This window comes from Triturus cristatus, chromosome 6, assembly GCF_964204655.1.
Source record: "Triturus cristatus chromosome 6, aTriCri1.1, whole genome shotgun sequence".
Lineage (NCBI taxonomy): Eukaryota > Metazoa > Chordata > Amphibia > Caudata > Salamandridae > Triturus > Triturus cristatus.
In genome coordinates, this window is record NC_140589.1 from 1403582473 (window position 1) to 1403604610 (window position 22138).

The 22138-nt window shown below is 48.4% G+C and overlaps 1 protein-coding gene across 20 annotated transcripts in view; it reads right to left on the bottom strand.

Annotated features, from left to right (window-relative positions):
• REPS1 (RALBP1 associated Eps domain containing 1) overlaps positions 1-16313 on the bottom strand; it is an 894243-nt gene extending 877930 nt beyond the window's left edge. For 10 of the 20 annotated variants that reach the window (XM_085612457.1, XM_085612465.1, XM_085612451.1 and 7 more), the window contains exon 1: positions 16011-16302. In XM_085612457.1, the coding sequence (XP_085468583.1) occupies positions 16011-16163 (153 nt within the window). In that variant the 5' untranslated portion in view covers positions 16164-16302. Of the gene's footprint in view, positions 1-16010 lie in introns of all 20 variants that reach the window. The other 10 variants (XM_085612450.1, XM_085612453.1, XM_085612452.1 and 7 more) reach the window with 5 other exon arrangements.
• Between the last annotated feature and the right edge of the window lie 5825 nt (positions 16314-22138).

Here is a 22138-nt window from a genome sequence, read left to right on the forward strand (position 1 = left end):
TTTTGGAGGACAAGACCCACCTGGCCCTCCCTCTAAAACCGGGCCTGGCTTGTACTTTCCTACAGAAATTAAAGAAGTGATGGTACTCAAAACCCAAGGAGAATACCATTTAAAGCACTTGTGTTACTTCACCAAAACGGATATCAACTTATTGGGCTCGGAACAGAAGCAGCAGAGCGAAAGAAAACTTCCGCAACCTCCAACGTTAGCTGGCTATCCACGGTCTTATTGAAAAAAGGAGGGAGAAAAAATAAGCAAACAAGGAGTGGAGGGCTTAGGAATAATATCACTACATGCAAAGGCATGTAGGAAAAGTATGGCAGATAAAGGGAGAAGAAAACAGAGGAAGGGGCAATAGCCAGACGCATGAAAGGACAACAGCAAAGCGAATGAAGGGTCAATAGCAAGATGTAGGAACAGTAGAAAATGCAGGAAGGGGGGTGGGGGAGAAACAGAAGGATGTTAAAGGGGACCAGAACTTTGGTATGCCATGGAATGGGCAATAGCAGGAAGTGAAAGGGAACAAGTCAACGGTGGGGCCTTTATGGGGAAGGAACCAGCAGACAGAGGAGGTGAAGAGAATGGTGAGGCAAGAATAAGATGGTCTGATGAAAAGCAGCGGGATCGACAAAGGGAAATGGGAAATGGTTAAGGGGCACCAGGAGGTGGAAAAGAAGGAGGCCGAGGAGCAAAAGGGCAGCTAAAAATAGGAGGCTGGAACACAACGGCCCACAGACAGAGGTGGCGGGGGGAAAATGAGGCCTAAAAATGATAGCAGATTGGAAACAGCATGGCTTTCAAAGCGAGGTGGCTGGGGAACACAATGGACCTCAAACGGAAGCAGGGGAACATTATGGCCTGTAAGAGGAAGCAGGACAACTGTAAGACCACAAAAAGGCCTGCCAAAGGAAGTGGGAGAAAATCAAGTGTGGGAACAAAAGGGCTGCAAAAGCTGCGAGATCAGAAGGGCATACAAAAGAAAGAAGCAGGAGCAATGGAGGATCTGCAGAGACATAGGGAAACAGCAGACTTCTAAAGAAAAGTGTGAGGAAGGGTAGGGTTTGTAAAAAGGCATTGGGGGACTGTTGTGGTTGCAAAGAAATGCAGGCCTCATCGCATGTAAAGGGTAGGGTTCATTGAACAACATAAGTAATTTGAGGGGCATTCTGGTGTAGGACAGAATGAAAACCAATATCATATGCAATGGAAGTGGAACCTGTGTGACTTGCAAGGGAAGGAAGGATGGGCACAGCTTTCAGGGGGATGTTGAAACTGTGTATGTCCCGAAGACTATAAGACTGGCACGGAAAGCAAAAAGGACAGAGGGCTGGCGTGGCGTGTCAAATCACAGAGGGCCAGAGTGGCGAGCCTAAGTATCGAGGGTCAGTGTGGCATAGCGTGCAAAAGGATAGAGGGTTAGAAAACAGGTTGTGCCAAAGGACGGAGAGGGCTAGTGGGGCATGCCAAAGGATGAGGGAACAATGTGGCGTGCCAAAGAATGGAGGAGGGGTGTGCAAAATGATAGGGGGAATTCAGTGTGGTGTTCTAAAGAGTGGAGGACAGTACTACATGCAAGGAAAATAGGGTGGGCGGCACCGCATCCAGGTTTAAGGGGCAGGACGGGACGGGACTGGTGCTACATCCAAGGGGGAAGTAGGACTGTTCATAAAACTCCCATTCATTGACTATGAGGCACGCTCCTTGAACACAACTGGGGGAGCTTGTACACAAGCTTGTCATGGTCACACAGATTTAAGCCTCCCACCACCAACCAATTGTTGCAGAAGAAAGCATGCCTCTCCCAGACAGAATTAAAATAACTCGGCAGTTAGACAGCCAAGCAATCACCTTGTGCATTGCAGCGCCACTAGTTCATCCACAGTAGATATGGTCATAGACCACAGCTCATCTTGAAAGACCCTTCCTGTAGGCCAACAAGTCACCAGTGGAACTTGTCCAGTAAATGCACTAGTGAATTGAAAATGGCCCCTTCATTATAAAACGTCTGGATTTCACCTCAAGCAAATGATAATGTAGACATACAAATGTTGCCATGTTAAACCTGATCTTTTAGTAAATACAAGCGAACACTCGACTGTGATTGAGGGAAGTCTTGCAACCATATCTCCAGAGTGGAGTGTTGAGTGTCGCCGAGGGCCACAGAAATCATACCTATTTCTTCTCACCAAAAACAGCAACAGTGCTGGTTAGCCTTTTATTAGCCTCTCTCTCACACATAATTTCGGGAGCAAGTCTGCTTCACCAATACAGTCCGTGCATTCATCCTCCACTCCTCACCAATGCAGAGGACCGTGTTCAAAAGAGGTCAAACTTCTAAGTATGCCTCTGCACCTAACTTCATTCATAGTTTCCCTTTCTGGTGCTGGATCCTATGTTAAACTTCCTTTAATATTGGTCTTTTGTCTCTTCTATATGTTCCAATGTCTCAAGCCACAGCTAGAATCTTCCTGATCTAAGGACCCCAACTCCTTCAAGAAGCTCACTCTACCTCACATTGGCATTCTTAAATAAATGTAGGCTCTAGCCTCTAACTCGATCAAGGCACTGCAGTGAACTCAATACATACATTTGAATGCATGCAAAATTATTGCCCATAGTTCAAGATTAGTCAAAACAACAAGTTTAGCCATTGGATTCACCTACTGAGTTACTATTGCCAATCCATCTTCTTACACAAATCCCTTCCTCTTGCATTTCTAGCTTACCTCACGATGTATCACTCGAAGTTTGGCAAAATATCATCCCAATAATCAAACTGTAATAAATACATCAAAACTACAGCATGCAACTGAACCTGTTCATTCAGAAGGCAACAGGATGAGGAATTGCAGAAAATATCTACGGGAAGGAGTGTTTCAGAACGCTACTTGTCTTATAAAAAAAACTAATTGTCCCGTTTGGTGCCATGCAGTGAGGTGGAAAATTTATGGCAGCATTCTTATTACATCAAATCTCTAATAATAACCTCACTGATCATGCAAGGACACACATTATATCAGGGTTTGCATTCTAGCAAGGTTGCGATTTTGCCACCTTCCTGAAATCTACCTGTAGGGTCTGAAAGTAGGCAAGATGCCATAGTACAAGGTTTGGAATTGTCTGCGAGTCAATCCACACCCACAAACTTACCTTTTTGAGAGTGTTCAGTAACTTCTCTACAAACTCTACCCACAAGTAGACTGGTAGGAAATGTACAGCAAAACACACAAGATGATGGACGGAATGTTGCACATTGGCAAAACATTCACCCCCAGTCACAGATCTGGGTTTAATCCATCATTATTTTGCTCACCACGCCACCCCAGTTCAGACATGGCCATATGTAAATCAGTCTTGACCCTGTGTCTCATGGGAACAGTCCAGCCAGAACTGCCAAGCCATGTCTTCCCTGGACCGGAATCAAGCATCCTAGGACCGGTTTCGGGGTTTCACCCCCTCTTCAGCCAGGATAGCTTGACTCCAGTGGCGTAGTGAGCATGGGACCCACGTATGGGCATGTACTCCTGACAAAGGCAGAAGTAGAATTTTTTTTACAGTGAGAAAAAGGAGTGAATTGGCAATTGCTTAATAGATTTTCCCCATGAGCAGAAAATTGGGGGGGGGGGGGTGGGGGGGGGGGGTGGGCATACTTACTGAAAAAAAATCACAAAAATTTGGTAAGAGTACAATTTCCACATCTTCTGTAAACTCGTGTATTCCTGAAGTCATGAATATGAACCATATCAAGGATATATACTTGAAGAGTGTGAATTTATTTTGTTAAAGGAATACTAATGTATTTACATGTTGCACATAATGTTTCTCCTAATGGCATGCATCAATCACATTTTACTAAATGGTGTCTCAGAGACATGGTATTTACAGTTGCACAATAGATTAGTAAAACTTTTCCCCCCAAATTGCACATTTTTGTATACATTTCATTTTGAAAGCAAATACTCACCTGGCTTTTTTATACTTCTGCATATCTTTGCATATAACTGGGAAGCAATCTGGGTACATCATACACAGCCTCAAATTGTTAAATTTTAAAAACATGTGTACAGATTTTTATACTGGAATCCATCAGTAATGAGAGCTGAGCTCACAGCATTACGTTAGAGTGCTGGCCTGAAATGTAAAGACTTTTGCATTAATTAATCATATATACAAGTTTTAACAGCTTATGCGTATATGGATACTTGTCTTGCCTTGGTGGTAGGCAATCATCTTTCAGGTGAGATACTGTAACTGGAAGGCAAGAAGCTTGTGGTACAAGGGAATGTAACTTCTTGTCCAGTAGACAAATAAAACATTGTCCTGTTATATGTGACAACATTCAAAGTGGAAACTACCACACATAAAAAACTTGAACTCAAACAAGCCATCACAAAAATGGTTCTCTAAATCCAGCAGGATAGTCCCAGATGCTCACCACGAAGAGCACACTGCAAACAAGGAAGGAAATGGAGATGAATCAAAATGCATGACTATCACACCGAGACTAGCTGGGCAGATATAAGAAAAAATAGGATATTAAACATCACAGCATCAACCAAACCTGCCACATTTCTATATGTTCACTGTAAAAATAAAATTAAAATAAATGGGTTAAAGTGATGTTGAAGTTAGGTGAAAATGTCAGTTTAAACGTAACATTTTAAAGTTTAAAAAAGCCAATGAAATTCACAAATCAAATTTCTCTATTGTAAAAAAAAAAAAGATTGCGTGCTTATGGGACTCAAACTCAACCTTCCAGCTATACATTAATTGGGAACTTAAAAATTTCTCAAAATGTACTGAACAGATTTACACAAAAAGCACGCTTTCTGGGTAAAGCTCTACCCCTTTGTCAAATTTGGTATCATTCCGTTCAGCCATTTGGGCTGTATGGCTGTTCAAATATCCCTATGGAAATTGCATTTTAGGTCCTTCCTTTTTCTCTGCCCCTCCTTGAAAAATCACCCCAAAACTTTCAAGGAAGGAGCTGAAGCAGTTGAACTTTTTGGGGAAAGGTTTGTGAAGTCATCAGATTGTGCCAAAGTTATTAGCAAACCAAAAAACGCTCTTCTATGGTAATTAGGTCATAACTATAACTACACAGTGGTGACTGCCACTGTGTAATGTATATATGTCTTACCTACTGGTGATAGCCAGTAGGTAGCTATAGTTATAACCAAAGTTTACAAAGGAAAAGCAGCTTTTTAGCCAATAACTTTGGGCTGCTTGTCTGATCTTAACGAAATATTCACAAAACTTCCCCTTTTGGTTTAGCTGCTGTGTTGAAAGTTTCGGGGTGATCTGTCACAGGACCCGATAAAAAGGGGGTCCCAAAATGCGTTCTATCTTCAGTATGTCTATGGGGATTTTTCATTTTTTGAACTCTACTACAACCGGAATCACTGAACGGAATTACACCAAATTTGGCAGAAAGCTAGATTTCCAGAAAGCGTGCTTTTTCTGATTTGGTGTGAATCCATTTAATAGCATCAGAGATATTTAAGTTTATAAAAAATATTGATATCTGGGGACGCAAGTCCTTGCAGTGGACTCATGGATCCTACTGAAATTTGATTGGCTGCCAACACTTCAACCAGAAAGCCATCTTGGAACTCTGCATAAGGCACACACAATGAAAAAAAAGAAATAAACGGGGGCAGGGTTGGACATAGTGACCCTGCCGGGGGTTAAAAGCAATTTTGATTGAATTTTGCCGCAAATGTGCAGGTGGACCCACAGATATGAGGCAAGATTGAGAAGAAAAAAAACAGGGTAAACATAAGTAAATTGATGCATGGAGGCCCCACAGCCCCCCGCAGCCCTGGGGACCGCCACCTCCCCGGGGCTTTATGTAGAAAGAAATCAGGGGGGGGCGGACCCCCTACCCCTCAGGACCACCACTTCACTAGGGCAAATAACAGAACTCCGGGGGGCCCAAAGGCCCCCCCGCAGCCCAGGCAATTCCCATTGAAATGCAGAGGTGCCCACGCGACCCCTGCCACGCAGCCCCAGGGAACACCAACCTATCCGGGGCTTAAACAATAAAATTGAGGGGGGTCTGTTGCAGACCCCCGGCGACGGGGCTAATGTGAAGATTGGAAGGAGGCGACATGGTCCTCCTCCTGGAGCCTTAGATAGCACTGGGGACAGCCACCCCCCCCAGGGTCGGCTCCTCCTATGTCCTTGGGTGGCCACCCCCGGGATATAGTTTTATTCTATGGCATGGTGGGAGCTTTACTACTTCCACCAAGCTATAGCAAACTGTGCTCCACTTTGAGCAAGCGAGAGCATTTTGCTCTTGCTTGCTCAAAGCGGAGCACAATTGCTTTGACAGAGACGGAGCTGCATGTTTGCAGCTTCTCTGTTAGAGCAATGCCTGCTCCATTATGAGGCAGGGAACCAGCAGGGACCACGGGGCCTTGAGGCTCCCCCCACGATTTCCATCATTGAAGAGTGGGTGTCCTGAATGGGTCCAGGGCACCCACAACAGAGGCCAGGCCCCATGTGATGGGGTCTCCGGGGCCTAAATTGGCCTGGGAGCTCGGCACCCCTTCCTTTAATGAAAGATATTTTTTTAAAGGGTCCTGGCTCCAGGTGGTTGCAGTCCCTGGGGATGAAATCACCCCAGGGAGGGGGTCTGCGTGCACCCTCTCACCTATTCATAATAGGCCTGGCCCTGGGTGATGAGGTACACGGAGCCAAAAGAAAGTACAAATTATTTAATAATAACAAAATGTGCGTTGTCTTCCGCATCTCTCAACTTTATTCAACACAAGTAATGTTTACATTAGGTAAACCTAGGTCCTTTTCAATGCCACTCTTTCTAGCACTCTCTCGGACCCAAAACACAAAACTACGGCCCGCAATCCAGACGCTGACGATTTTAGAGACAAACAGGAGTAGTACAAAGAAAAAGGCTGCAGCAGAATGAGGCAGTTTTGAAGATGAAAGGCAGCTAAAAAGGAGGACAGCAATTAAAATATAAAAGGACATATTTGATTGGATGGTAGAGATGTGCAGGGAGCTAAAGTTAGGTAGTGACTTTAATTTAAAAAAAGTAACTACCTATGTGATTGTCTACTGAACAATTAAAAGAAGTTATATTGTTTGGCATATGTTTGGAATTGCTAACAGTCAACCACACGTGCTAGAGTTAATGTGAATCTAGTATACTGTTTCGAGAAAGCCTTAAGAACTTTTCACCTACTGGTAGGCAGACACTACTGGAAACATGGCTACTATGGAAATAGAGCTAAAGAATTGTGTGTGGGGGGGGAAACAAGAGAGACTGCAGTGTGAAACTGAAAAGCATATTGGTGTTAAAAGTGCTCAGTAGGGACTGTATGCGTTACAATTGGTAATATTTTAGAACAAAAATAGAAATGCAAAGCACTAACAGCAGATTGTTGAACGCTTCTAAGGGCTCTTGTGTGGGTCTGCGGATCCGCTGCAAATTTACACGTGGGGTCGCGCTGAGCGCCGCCGTGGAGCTGCACAAAAACCTACTGAATTGTGCTTCTTTACAGGAAACATGGAAAGGGTCCAAAAATAGTGACCATTTAGGAGTGGTATCTCAAAAATAAAAGAACAGTCTGCGATTTGCAAAGTATAAGAGCATGAGTAAGAGTTCATGGGGTTTGCATAGCTGTTTTAGGTAGTTTTCTACTGAGAGTGGAGGAAGAGTTCCATAGGTTCTAACAGGAGATATGCAGCGGAAAATAGATGTTAAATATTAACTAAAAGTTGGACAACAGCAAAGATTTTACAGGTATGTTAATTAGGCTGTACTATAAAGTATATTTTGTGTAAAAAATAAAAAGGGTGCATGTGTATGTAAGCTGAAAGAAAATGTGTAGCTTCTAGAAACTACAGTAACAAGCAAAACAGAAGAAAGCTTAGATGAGAGAATTAACAAAAAATGTAGTGAACAGGAAAGGAGTTAGAGGAATTGCTATACTGAAAATATAGTTATTTTATGGAGCCAGTACGATTGAAGGTGCTGGAGATTAGACGTGGCTGCTTGCTTATAGTATTTAATTTAGTAGTATGTTATTTACAGCCAGTCACACACTCAGGCAGGCACTTACACAGTTACACTCCCACAAAAGCACTTATGTACCCACCACTTATATAGCCAGTGACTGATACACTCAGTTACTCAACTCATAAAACTATTCATGTACCCATTTACTCACCTGTACATCCACATACATAGGCATTCATACACCCATAGAGACACTGTCACAGACTCACCCATAAAACTATTCATGTACTCATTTACTCACCTGTATATCCACTTACATAGGCATTCATTCACCCATAGAGACACTGTCACAGACTCACCCATAAAACTATTCATGTACTCATTTACTCACCTGTATATCCACTTACATAGGCATTCATTCACCCATAGAGACACTGTCACACCCACTCACACACCTATACAGCCATTTGTGTACCCAGCACTGAGTCACTTGCACATGTACTTACACACAGATACAACTAGTTATACACTCAACCACCAGTAGAGCCACTCATATACCCATTGACAAAACCAATGTCACTCACACACCCAGTCACAGAGTTACGGAGGCACTTACACATACATTCACACATCCACCCAGCACTTATGTATCCACCACTAATAAAGGCATTTGCACACAGTTACACCCCCACTCACCAACATAGTCAATTGCTAATTCATAAAGCCACTCACAGATCCATTTAGAAACCCACAGTCACTAACACACCCAGTCACACACCTACTTATGCATCCAGTCACCGATATATCCACTTAACCACTCACAGACCCAGTCTCCCACCCATACAGACACTGATATACCCATTTAAACACCCATACTCAGACACTTAATCAGCCTATTACACACTGACAAAACCACTTATGTAGCTACTCATTTGCTTATAGTAAGTAAACTAATAGTATTTAATCTCAATTTAAATGTATTTTAAATTTGCTTTTCAAATCTTTTAAAGAGCAATGCAAGATTGAAGTATGAGGTAAAAAAAATATTAAGGATTATGCTTCTTACAGCATTCACAAACTGGGCAACAGAAGATATATTTAGTTCAACTGGCATATAGCGTTTGCCATAATGAGTGACCATGTCTCGCAGTTCTGGTGAGACAGGTAAATACTGCTGCTGATGATGCACCACTTTCTCCATCTTATTCTCCAATATGTCCTTGTATATATGGTTTTTAGGTGTTTCGAAACAGAGGATGTGCCATGTGAATACTTCCTCACAGTGCCTCTTGAAAGGTTGTTGCTGCATAGATTGCTTTGGATATTTTTTTTGAGAACTTTCCTGAAGGGATGGAGAAATATTTCCAAACTGAGGAATTGCTTGGGCGGTAGCAAGTCTTCGTCTTATTCATCCTGCTCTTTCTTGTCTCTTTTATCTTTAGGTCTTAACTTTGAAACTCTCTTCTTCTGAAGGAAAGGGAAAAATACAAGGGAGTAATGGTGTAGGGACTGTATCTAGAGATGTGAAAGTGAAAAAACGAATTAGATTATGGTCTAAAAAGGTGGCTATATTTGTGGTGGCATCATAGCTGATCTGTGAATCCATAAAATGAAACGAAAACTCTGAAAGACTGTTCTGCATTTGTAAAATGTAATACGTTTTGTTCATTGCTTGTTTTAAATTGTTTAATAATAAATGTGTTAATAAAATGTACTTATAAACTTGTGAAAAAGTAGTTTAGTCATTGAACTAATGGGTCAAATCGTAGTTCAATTTATAATTAAAAAACTGTAAAATTCACTAAATAACCAAAGGTTGCAGGGACATTTTAGTTAGGAAATTGCATGAAAAAACCATAGAAATTCACTGAAAAAAACCAAAAAGTTACAGCGGCGTTAAAGATAGGAAACAAAAAAATATTCTATTTCCTATCTTTAACGCCCCTGTAACTTTTTGGTTGTTTTCAGTGAATTTCTAAGATAAAAAAATACTCTATCTTAGAAATTCACTGAAAACAACCAAAGGTTACAAGGACGTTATAGTTAGATTCAGATTTTACACACACACCACAGAAATTCAGTAGTTTTAGTTACCTAAGCTAACTATAACTTACGCACCCGCAATGCACTGCTTATGACCTCCCATATCACATCACTTATGACATGGTAAGTGACATCACTGATGACATCATCCAAAGTGTTTTTTTAAGTTTCTCAGAGGTAAAGATAAATAGAAAGCTACTGAATAACTTGAATTGCTAGTCTTTCTGAACCTCCCAAGCTTGTTTTGAATACAGCCCCTGGGCCTCGGAGACCACCACCTCCCGGGGTAGGTGGGGGGCAGTGCGGACCTCCCCCCGAGCCCCAGGGACCACCAACTCCCTAGGGCTAAAAACACCTAAGAGGGGGGCCCTGCTGACCATGCTCCCCCCACCCAAGTAATGGGGATCACCACCTTCACGGGGCCAAAAAATGTATTCCAAAAATGGAAGAGGGGCCGCTCGCTCCCCATCCTGGGACACAGATGGCCCTGGAGACTGCCATCCCCCCAAACCCGGCTCCTGCTATGTCCTGGGGTGCCCACCCCCCGGGACAGAGCTGTTTGCTTTAGCTTGACAGGAGCTTTGGTAGTTCCCGTCAAAGCAAAACACTCCGGTTCTAGCGGGCAGGGGCAGTCAAAGAACTCCCACCCGCTGGGAGCGGATGCTTCATCTCTTTCCCTGCCCACAGACATGCAGGCAGTGAGAGAGAAGAAACCATTGCTCTTGTACGAAGGGAGCTACCTTTCCGGCAGCTCATTCAGTGCACCAGCAATGTGGCTCCTGCAGGAGGCGGGGAGCAGGCTGGGACCATGGGGTCTTGAGATTCCCCCTGCGGTCCCGGAGAAAGCAATGAGCACAAAGAGGCAAGATAAGTGTCAGAAACCAGCAGAAAGAGGAAAAAGGAAACATAAAAAGGTCATCAACAAGAAGAAAAGAGCAGAATAGAGGTCATCAACGAACAGAAAGGGGCAGAATAGAGGTCAGAATCAAGCAACAAGGAGGCAGAATAGAGGTCAGAAAGAGGCAGAATAAAGGTCAGAAAGAGGCAGAATAAAGGTCAGAAACTAGCAGAAAGAGGCAGAATAAAAGGTCAAGAACTAGCAGAAAGAGGCAGAATAAAGGTCCAGAGTGAGCAGAAAGAGGCAAAATAATGGGCAGAACGAGCAGAACCACAGAGAGACAGGCACACACAAGCAATCACACTCAAAGATCCACTCAGACTTACACCCTTGCTCACACACTTATGCACCCACTCAGGGACTCACACACCCACTCACTCACTCATGTTCCCATTCACAGACCCACTCAGACTCACGCACCCACTCAGAGACCACTCAGACACTTACGGACCCACTCAGACCTACTCTGAGACTCACACAACCACTCACAGACCCACTCACGCACCCACTCAGACTCAAGAATCCACTAACCTACCTATACAGCCACTCACAAACCCTGTCGCAAAGGTTACAGATAGGAAATACAATTTTAAAAAACATAAAAATTCACTGAAAAAAACAAAAAGGTACAGGGATGTTTTGGTTAGGAAACTGAATTTTGTTTAAACGTAGAAATTCACAGAAAAAAAACAAAATGTTACAGTGGCGTTCTAGTTAGGCTCACATTTTACTCGTACAAACCAGAAAAATTCAGCAGTTAGTTACCTGAGCGAACTATAACTTACGTTATACACATGGTGTGTGTAAATAGATATACATATATTTTACACACACACACCCGCCCCCCCTCCCAATCTGGCTTTCAGTCAAATTGTGGTACGAAAATAGCCACATTTGAATGTCACAGATGACACACATGAGATTCTGGACAACAGTGATGTCTTCCTGATGGTCTTACTTCACCTATCAGTGGCCTAGGAAACTTCTGAATCTGGGATGATTACACATACTAAGTGAGTGTCTCTTCACTTTGCACTCAAAATACCTGACCATCCTTACGTGACCTAAGCCAGCTTTAAAGTCATACTGACGTTCTTTGCACGGTGTACGGTCAGAACGTTCGACGGATTTAGGATCCCTGTTGAAGGGCTAATCCGGCCCAAAATGCATTGGGATGGGACGGCTTCATTTTTGGGTTTTTGAACAAGCTCTCTGATTTTTTCAATTTGTACTGATTACTCAATATGGATATAAATGACAATTACCTATAACAACTTTATTGGTAATTGATGAACAGAAAATTGATTCTGAAATGTTGAGTCTTCAAATCGTGATTAAGATTCATGAACTTTACTTAGGTTTATCCTTCCATCCTCCATCAGCCAAATCCCCAGGGTGCATGAATAACTTCAACCTAAACATGCGGGCCCACACAACCAAAATCCTATAAACGGCAATCTTTTAACTGCACCTCTTCAGGAATATCAAACATGTCAAGGCTTAATTTCACAAAGAGGGTCAATATTTAATCCTAGCACACATCAACAATGGCACTGCAACTCTGGTGTGACTTTTCAAAGAGACCCTTGCCCCTTTAGAAGGTGTTTTACCCACGACAATCAGTTGCAAGCACAAGAACATTTTTCATATCTGCCCTTTCCACAGAAAACTTTTAGAAGCCAGAATTATTTTCAAGAATCTTTCAACACATTTACAAAGCAATACATCTCCAGCAACCCATCTTGGCTGTTGACTTTGGGGAAGCCAGAATCAAATCTCATCTGCTGCCAAAAATTGTAATTCCAAGGCAAAAGTGAAAACTTCAATCAAACTATCTCCAGCTATGCACGAAAATACTAAAACTTCTTGTCAGAAACCCCAAGACTGAGCTTCTCTCTTATCATTCAGCAAGCTATGAAGATCAACCATTTAAAGGAACATCGACTCCTGCTTTAGTCAGTTATGCTACCCTGTTAGTCTATGTTCTTCTCTTGCTTCATGTAAAATTCGACAGTACATAAGGGTTAAGTCTACATTTTATAAACAAATTAGGCACGCAAGCGAAAGATGGCAGCAAATACAAAATGGGGTACTGTTGCAAGCAGGAATGGTGATATGCTCAAAGGGAGAACCACTGGTCAAGCGGGGGCAGGGGTAAGAACCATCAGGGGAGACACAGAGCACAGGGGTACAGGAGAAGAAGGTTTTGTTCTCCATTTTTTGCACTTTCATTGGATCCTCACTTCTAAAATATGTAGGTTGCCTCATTATTTCTAACAGACATTACCAGTATTCATTTTCCAAATAAGCAATTAACAGTCTTGAAGTAAACATGCAGATTATTCAGGATCACATGGCCATTTTCAAGGCAGACTACTAAATCTGCAGGTAACGTTAGATCAATGGGAGATGTGGCACAGGACATAGAGGTTATTAATGGAAAAAGTGAATTTTAAGCAATAGCATAAATTGGTGGAAAAAGTTCAGAGTAGAGAGTTTCATGACTTCTGCAGAAGGCCTGGATAAGATTGAGAAATTAAGAAGGGAGGGGTCTGCACCCTTAGTCACATGAAGCGCACAAGGGAATTGTGTTTGTAGGGGTGCGCAAGAGGAGGAGATCCGGTGGAATGTAAGGGAGCCACTATGAGTTGTGGGGTGCAAGTAGGACCTCAAAGGTTGTAGGGTGCCAGTGAGCATGCAAGCAAGAGTTGTGGAGTGCCAGCGGGAGCGCAAAGGGGTGTGGGGCGCCAGCCAGAGCGCAAAGGGGTGTGGGGCGCCAGCCAGAGCGCAAAGGGGTGTGGGGCGCCAGCCAGAGCGCAAGGGGGTGTGGGGCGCCAGCCAGAGCGCAAGGGGGAGTGGGGCGCCAGCCAGAGCGCAAGGGGGTGTGGGGCGCCAGCCAGAGTGCAAGGGGGTGTGGGGTGCCAGAGAGTGCGCAGAGGAGTGTGGAGCGCAAGGGGGTGTGGGGTGCCAGAGGGAGCGCAGAGGGGTGTGGAGCGCAAGGGGGTGTGGGGTGCCAGAGGGAGCGCTGAGGGGTAGCGCTGAGGGGTGTGGAGTGTAAAGGGGTATGAGGCACCAGTGGGAGCGCAAAGGGGTGTGGGGCGCCAGCGGGAGCGCAAAGGGGTGTGGAGCGCAAAGGGGTGTGGAGCGCAAAGGGGTGTGGGGCGCCAGCAGGAGCGCAAAGGGGTGTGGGGCGCCAGCAGGAGCGCAAAGGGGTGTGGGGCGCCAGCAGGAGCGCAAAGGGGTGTGGGGCGCCAGCAGGAGCGCAAAGGGGTGTGGGGCGCAAAGGGATGTAGGGCGCCAGCAGGAGCGCAAAGGGGTGTGGGGCGCCAGCGGAGCGTAAAGGGGTGTGGGGCAGGAGCACAAAGGGGTGTGGGGCACCAGCAGGAGCGCAAAGGGGTGTGAGGCACCAGCAGGAGCGCAAAGGGGTGTGAGGCACCAGCAGGAGCGCAAAGGGGTGTGAGGCACCAGCAGGAGCGCAAAGGGGTGTGGGGCACCAGCAGGAGCGCAAAGGGGTGTGGGGCACCAGCAGGAGCGCAAAGGGGTGTGGGGCGCCAGCAGGAGCGCAAAGGGGTGTGGGGCGCCAGCAGGAGCGCAAAGGGGTGTGGGGCGCCAGCAGGAGCGCAAAGGGGTGTGGGGCACCAGCAGGAGCGCAAAGGGGTGTGGGGCACCAGCAGGAGCGCAAAGGGGTGTGGGGCACCAGCAGGAGCGCAAAGGGGTGTGGGGCACCAGCAGGAGCGCAAAGGGGTGTGGGGCACCAGCAGGAGCGCAAATGGGTGTGGGGCACCAGCAGGAGCGCAAAGGGGTGTGGGGCGCCAGCCAGCGGGTGCACAAGGGATGCGGCGTGCCAGCCAGCAGGTAAACCAGGGATGCGGGGTGCCAGCCAGCGGGAGCACAAGGGATGCGGGGTGCCAGCCAGCGGGTGCACAAGGGATGCAGGGTGCCACCCAGCGGGTGCACAAGGGATGCAGGGTGCCACCCAGCGGGTGCACAAGGGATGCAGGGTGCCAGCCAGCGGGTGCACAAGGGATGCAGGGTGCCAGCCAGCGGGTGCACAAGGGCTGCAGGGTGCCAGCGGGTGCACAAGGGATGCAGGGTGCCAGCCAGCGGGTGCACAAGGGATGCAGGGTGCCAGCCAGCGGGTGCACAAGGGATGCAGGGTGCCAGCCAGCAGGTGCACAAGGGATGCAGGGTGCCAGCCAGCGGGTGCACAAGGGATGCAGGGTGCCAGCCAGCAGGTGCACAAGGGATGCAGGGTGCACACGGGGCATGGGGTGCCAGCGAGAGCACAAGGGCCATGGGGTGCCAGTGGGAGCACAAGGGGTATGGAGTGCCAGCGGGAGCACAAGGGGCATGAGGTGCCAGCGGGAGCACAAGGGGCATGAGGTGCCAGCGGGAGCACAAGGGGCATGAGGTGCCAGCGGGAGCACAAGGGGTGTGGGGTCCCAAAGTTAGAGCAAGAGGCGTGGGGTGCAAAAGTGAAAGAAATAAGCGTGCGGTGCCAAGGGGAGGACAAGCAGTGTACTGTGCTAAGGTGAGGACAAGAAGTGCAGTGTGCCAATGGAAGCACAGGAGTGCTGTGCCAATAGAAGCACAGGGGGTTTGGGGTGTTAATGGGAGCCTAAAGAATGTGGGGTGACAGATGGCTGGCAATGGAACGAAGTACCCGAGCCTGCGAGGGAGCTGGAGCTCAGAGGGTGGAAGGTGGGTACTGAAAGCACATTGAGGGGTCCCTAGGTTTGCAAATGAGGACACTTGGGATCTATAAAATATCGAAAAGTGGGTGTCCCAGGTCGATAGAAGATTAGTAAAAGGGTGTGATGGAACTATGGAAGGGTGGGGTCTGAGGTAGACGCTGGCAGAATGGGGCGTGGGCGAACACTTGCAGAGTGGTGTGTGGAACACTTGCAGGGTAGAGTCTGAGGGGATACTAGCAGACCGGAGTAGGAGGAGATAGTAGCAGAGTGAGCGTCAGGAAACAGTGGCATAGCATGGATTCAAGTATACAAGTGGGCTTAAGTGTCCACGGGTTTAAGCGTGCACGTGCTAAGTATCTCCTCCCCTGACCCTACTTCAACCTCCAACTACCTGCAAGCTCTGCTCCCCCGGTAGCTGTGCGGCTCGCAGCAAATCCAACACGCGCCCATTATTAGCAACCTTCTTGCTGCTCTCGGTGTCACAGAAGGTGAAGAGTTCGCCATAGTACCGCTGTTCGGCCTCGGTCAGCGTCAGCCCCTCCATGCTGCCCCCGCGCTTCGCTCACTGCCGCCCAGGCACCAGCGCCATTCACTGCGCTCGTGACGTCACGGTACCGTCTGACAGCCCAAAGGCACCCGGATGTGCGCCCCGCAACTGCACCCTTCACGAGCCGTGTCTGAGCTGATCTTCAGTGACGTACAGGGCCACCTACTGGTTACTCCAGGAACTGCAACCGGTAGAGTCTGGCCTGATCTCTGCTCTCTGTAAAAAGCCCAAACTCTCTAGAAAAGACACTAAAACATACCCAGCCCACAAAACACAACTGAGACGCGACAGATTTTACAGACGTTATCAGATCCCCTGGGAATAAAAAGTTTGGCAAAATCAGCCGTCAGTCTTTATTTTATTTAAAAAAAACAATTGTGAATCGGGTGTTACGAATTGTTTGTGTGCAGTATTTTAAGCTATTGTGAGTGACGGTGCTGCTGCAAATTGCATAGCACCATCATGGCAAAGGTCCCCCCCCCCCAAGCATGAATACCGCAAATAAATACACACCACACAAGTTTATACTTGGGAAAAACTGCTGCAGGTTTAATACATACAACGTTATGTAATCTGGTGGGTTAGTTTACAGGCGATCCAAGGACAGGCAGCCTTCTCGCCACCTGCCCGCCTGAAGAGCCTAGCAGCACCGTGGCGAACCACTTTGTACTGCACCTTCTGGTGATCCCCTTCCCGGATCACCTGACCACCCTAGGTCCATTATACTCACGCCCCTTTCTGGGCGGAGCGTAGCTAGGCAAGCCCCCGGTTGCTCAGGCCCACAACCGCCCAAAGGACTAACGGGGCGCCGACATAGATTCTGTGAACCTCCCATGAGGCTCCTGGGGTTCAGCTCTGGCACCCCTATGTGCAGCGCAGAGGTACCGTTCTGTACCCATATGCTTCCAGATCGCCCTGTAACTCTGCCTGCAACGAAAAAGTACAACATTACAAAGTCCTAGCCATGCTTCCCACTGCCAACACGCCGGGTAAGCGGTAGGGTGAGAGAGCGTGTGGGAGACGTGGTGTCCGCGGCGCGTCCGGTGCACAAAGAGGCAGAAAAGGGGGCGGGGGGACCTATGTACCCCTCACCCTGCCTTGCGCACCGGACGTGACGCTGAACACCCACGACCTGATGGGGACTCCTCCCCCAGCCAAACCCCCCCCCCGGGGAAAGGGGGGGGGGAGAAAGGTGGGGGGAAGCCCGATGCCACTACAGGGCCGCCCTCCTGAGTGGCCCCCTGCTGTGGCCTCGGGCAGCCGCATAGCACCATCATGGCAAAGGCCCGCCCCCCCCAAAGCATGAATGCCCGCAAATAAATACACACCACACAAGTTTATACTTGGGAAAAAACCGCTGCAGGTTTATTACGTACAACGTTATGTAATCTGGTGGGTTAGCTTACGGGCGATCCAAGGACGGGCAGCCTTCTCGCCACCTGCCCGCCTGATGAGCCTAGCAGCACCGTGGCAAACCACTTTGTACTGCACCTTCTGGTGATCCCCTTCCCGGATCACCTGACCACCCTAGGTCCATTATACTCACGCCCCTTTCTGGGCGGAATGTAGCTAGGCAAGCCCCCGGTTGCTCAGGCCCACAACCGCCCGAAGGACTAACGGGGCGCCGACATAGATTCCGTGAACCTCCCATGAGGCTCCTGGGGTTCGGCTCTGGCACCCCTATGTGCAGCGCAGAGGTACCGTTCTGTACCCATATGCTTCCAGATCGCCCTATAACTCCGCCACAGCCCTGAAGGCGGCCAACCGTCACCGCCAGGGCCCCCCACCAACTGCTCTAGTCCATTGCCTGCAACCCTTTTGTGCTAGCGCCTCCTGCAAGTCTAACAAGAACAAGTCCATCCCCACTGGAGTGAGGTGTACCCCGTCAGCCTCGAAGTATCCTTTGACTCTCTCCTGAATCATTTCGTGTCTGATGAATTCCAGGCCCCTCTGCTGAGTGAACTTGCGCATGGAGCTGTTCACCCGTCTCCTGGACCGCTCCACCGCCTCGCCAGACTTTGCCCCATGCCAGACTCTCCGTGGCACAATCTCTGACCACCAGAGCTCGCACTGACCCAAGCGCTTGTTAAGTTCCCCCAAGTCAGTCTTCATGGCATGCAGGAGCAAAGTCCTCCCAGAGGCAGTCAGGTCATTGCCCCCCAGGTGGATCACCAAAAAATTAGGCGGGGCACCCAGCGCTGCTAGCGAGTGCTCCAGTCTGTTCATGAGGCTGCTCCATCTCATCCCTGGAAAACCCAACCACCCAAACTTTGACTGTGAGAATCGACGCATCCAGTTCTTGATCGATGCCCAATGGGCCAACCGGGAGATGGCAGAGTGCCCAATGACCCACACACGTGACCCTGATCAATAAAACATCACAGGCTAGCAAACGCCAGATTTACTAGCTTTATCAATGCTCATTTCTATAGCTGCGCGTCAGCACCACGTAAAGTACAACTCACCAATGTTGCTTCGTTGCTCATGACAGAAAAGCATGGGAGGTAAACTGCGGAATGCTAAATTGCCAAATGGCAGCCTTGGACCAATGTTAAAAAAAACACTTCTCTCCAGGTATTACTGCCTTAGGGTCTTAAGGGTGGCAAAGGCTGGCCGACCACACAGTCCTCCCACATTTGCGTGGTCACTGCTGGGATGTCATGTTACCTTACTGGGATATGTATAGTGCACTCTAGCCATTGGTATCATCTCATAGTGCAATAGTGTGAAGACCTGAGCAAAAAGCTCGAGCTGCGCTGCTCGACTCTTCCACAAGCGTTAATACTGCTCCTTTAAGTCCTTTCCAGCTAAACAGTTTGCCGTGATCTGAAAGGTCAGTCAAAAGGTCAAGTCATAGCTTTGATATGGAGAACACAGAGCATGCATCAATTGGTTATGAATAAAACATGCAATGAGCAATGCATTAATCCTTGAACGGTATGCATAAGGGCTACTGAAAAGTTTGTATGGCTATGAATACAAGCTACAGGACGAAGAAATATTGTTTTATCCAAAGTAGAAACTTTGGCTGGCACGATGACGTAGGTGGCGCTGCGTGTAAAATGTCTCTCTTCAAAGGATTTCCCTTCTTGCTACAGCGCTCACCTAAGTGACGACACATGCCGTAAACATTGCAAAGAGAGCATGGGCGCACATGCTCAACCGGAACAATGAAAAACAGGGCCATTTTTGTGTTTAACCTGGACACTGTTTGAAAACAGGGACATTTGAGTCACTTGGAGAAAAGTGTCGGGACACGGGGACACTTCTCCAAAAACGGGGACCGTCCTGGGAAAACGGGGACGTCTGGTCACCCTACCCTATGTGCAGCGCAGAGGTACCGTTCTGTACCCATATGCTTCCAGATCGCCCTGTAACTCTGCCTGCAACGAAAAAGTACAACATTACAAAGTCCTAGCCATGCTTCCCACTGCCAACACGCCGGGTAAGCGGTAGGGTGAGAGAGCGTGTGGGAGACGTGGTGTCCGCGGCGCGTCCGGTGCACAAAGAGGCAGAAAAGGGGGCGGGGGGACCTATGTACCCCTCACCCTGCCTTGCGCACCGGACGTGACGCTGGACACCCACGACCTGATGGGGACTCCTCCCCCAGCCAAACCCCCCCCCCCGGGGAAAGGGGGGGGAGAAAGGTGGGGGGAAGCCCGATGCCACTACAGGGCCGCCCTCCTGAGTGGCCCCCTGCTGTGGCCTCGGGCAGCCGCATAGCACCATCATGGCAAAGGCCCACCCCCCCAAAGCATGAATGCCCGCAAATAAATACACACCACACAAGTTTATACTTGGGAAAAAACCGCTGCAGGTTTATTACGTACAACGTTATGTAATCTGGTGGGTTAGCTTACGGGCGATCCAAGGACGGGCAGCCTTCTCGCCACCTGCCCGCCTGATGAGCCTAGCAGCACCGTGGCGAACCACTTTGTACTGCACCTTCTGGTGATCCCCTTCCCGGATCACCTGACCACCCTAGGTCCATTATACTCACGCCCCTTTCTGGGCGGAATGTAGCTAGGCAAGCCCCCGGTTGCTCAGGCCCACAACCGCCCAAAGGACTAACGGGGCGCCGACAAAGATTCCGTGAACCTCCCATGAGACTCCTGGGGTTCGGCTCTGGCACCCCTATGTGCAGCGCAGAGGTACCGTTCTGTACCCATATGCTTCCAGATCGCCCTATAACTCCGCCACAGCCCTGAAGGCGGCCAACCGTCACCGCCAGGGCCCCCCACCAACTGCTCTAGTCCATTGCCTGCAACCCTTTTGTGCTAGCGCCTCCTGCAAGTCTAACAAGAACAAGTCCATCCCCACTGGAGTGAGGTGTACCCCGTCAGCCTCGAAGTATCCTTTGACTCTCTCCTGAATCATTTCGTGTCTGATGAATTCCAGGCCCCTCTGCTGAGTGAACTTGCGCATGGAGCTGTTCACCCGTCTCCTGGACCGCTCCACCGCCTCGCCAGACTTTGCCCCATGCCAGACTCTCCGTGGCACAATCTCTGACCACCAGAGCTCGCACTGACCCAAGCGCTTGTTAAGTTCCCCCAAGTCAGTCTTCATGGCATGCAGGAGCAAAGTCCTCCCAGAGGCAGTCAGGTCATTGCCCCCCAGGTGGATCACCAAAAAATTAGGCGGGGCACCCAGCGCTGCTAGCGAGTGCTCCAGTCTGTTCATGAGGCTGCTCCATCTCATCCCTGGAAAACCCAACCACCCAAACTTTGACTGTGAGAATCGACGCATCCAGTTCTTGATCGATGCCCAATGGGCCAACCGGGAGATGGCAGAGTGCCCAATGACCCACACACGTGACCCTGATGAAACAAAGGACACGTTTCAACTCAAAAAGTTTATTACCATAAACAATATGCCATTGTACTTAAAACCACAAAACACATAAAACATGTGGCACACAACAGTGCACACTACAGTACTAATTACACTAAGCAGGCCCCTTCAAGGGCGGATATATCGCTTGTAACACTGTGACTCCCAGCGCCCCACTTTTTTAACACGTGCCGGTTCCAAGCCTGATGTGAATGCAGTGGTGGCTGCCCCAATCCTGAAAGAGTGGCTTGAATATCTTTTATCTGCCTGGAAGAGGCCGGCCTGGACAAGCAAGCCCCCATAACACGGTCCACCTGGAAGATGGTTAGGGGAACTAAGTCTGTGTGTATCAATAAGTAACCAGGTGCTACTGGGCTGAGTGAGACGTATTCCCGGACTTTGGCAACCAGGCAGTATCTGGGGTCTTCTAAAGGCAGTAACTCCACCTCCACCCCCTTCCCTTTCTGGTCCATCTTCGACCTCCTGAGGTGGATGGTCAACTTACCCTCCAACCCAATATCCACTATGCCCAAAGCGTCTCCTGACCTATCTGTTTTGGACCGGGGCACTAACTCGCTGATACGGAACGCTCCATAAAATGCTAAGCAGAAAGCGTCGGAAAAGAGGGACGCCTTGTAGGGCGAGTGGGTGACTCTTCCTAGGACGTCCAACATGGCCTGCAGGATGGGGAAGGTGATGGGGGACCTGTTGTCTGGAACCCGGGGCTCGTCCCTGGCCCACCCTTTCAGTGCTGCCCTGATGACAAAGGACTTGACTGGGTCCTGTCCTCCCCCCAGCTTAACATCGTGGCTAACCACCGCTAAATGACCACAAATCCATGAGTGGCTCTTCCCTTGTTTCTTAGCCCATACCACAAACGCCTGTACCTTGCCCTCCATGGGTTGCCCGGACAGGCCCAAGGCATCCGCCACTTTGTTGAAGGAGGTCATGTGTGCCAGGTACCGTTTCCTAGTACCGGGGGCCAAGGCCCGTTCCCCCATGGCTCTCAACTGTTGTTTCACTCCAAGATCCTCCAGAGGGTTGCCGAGAAGGGGTCATCTCCGCTCTTGCCTGCGGCCAGGCCTCCCAGAAACGGAGCCACTGAAAACGAGAGAGAGCGTCAGCTGCCACATTCTTGACCC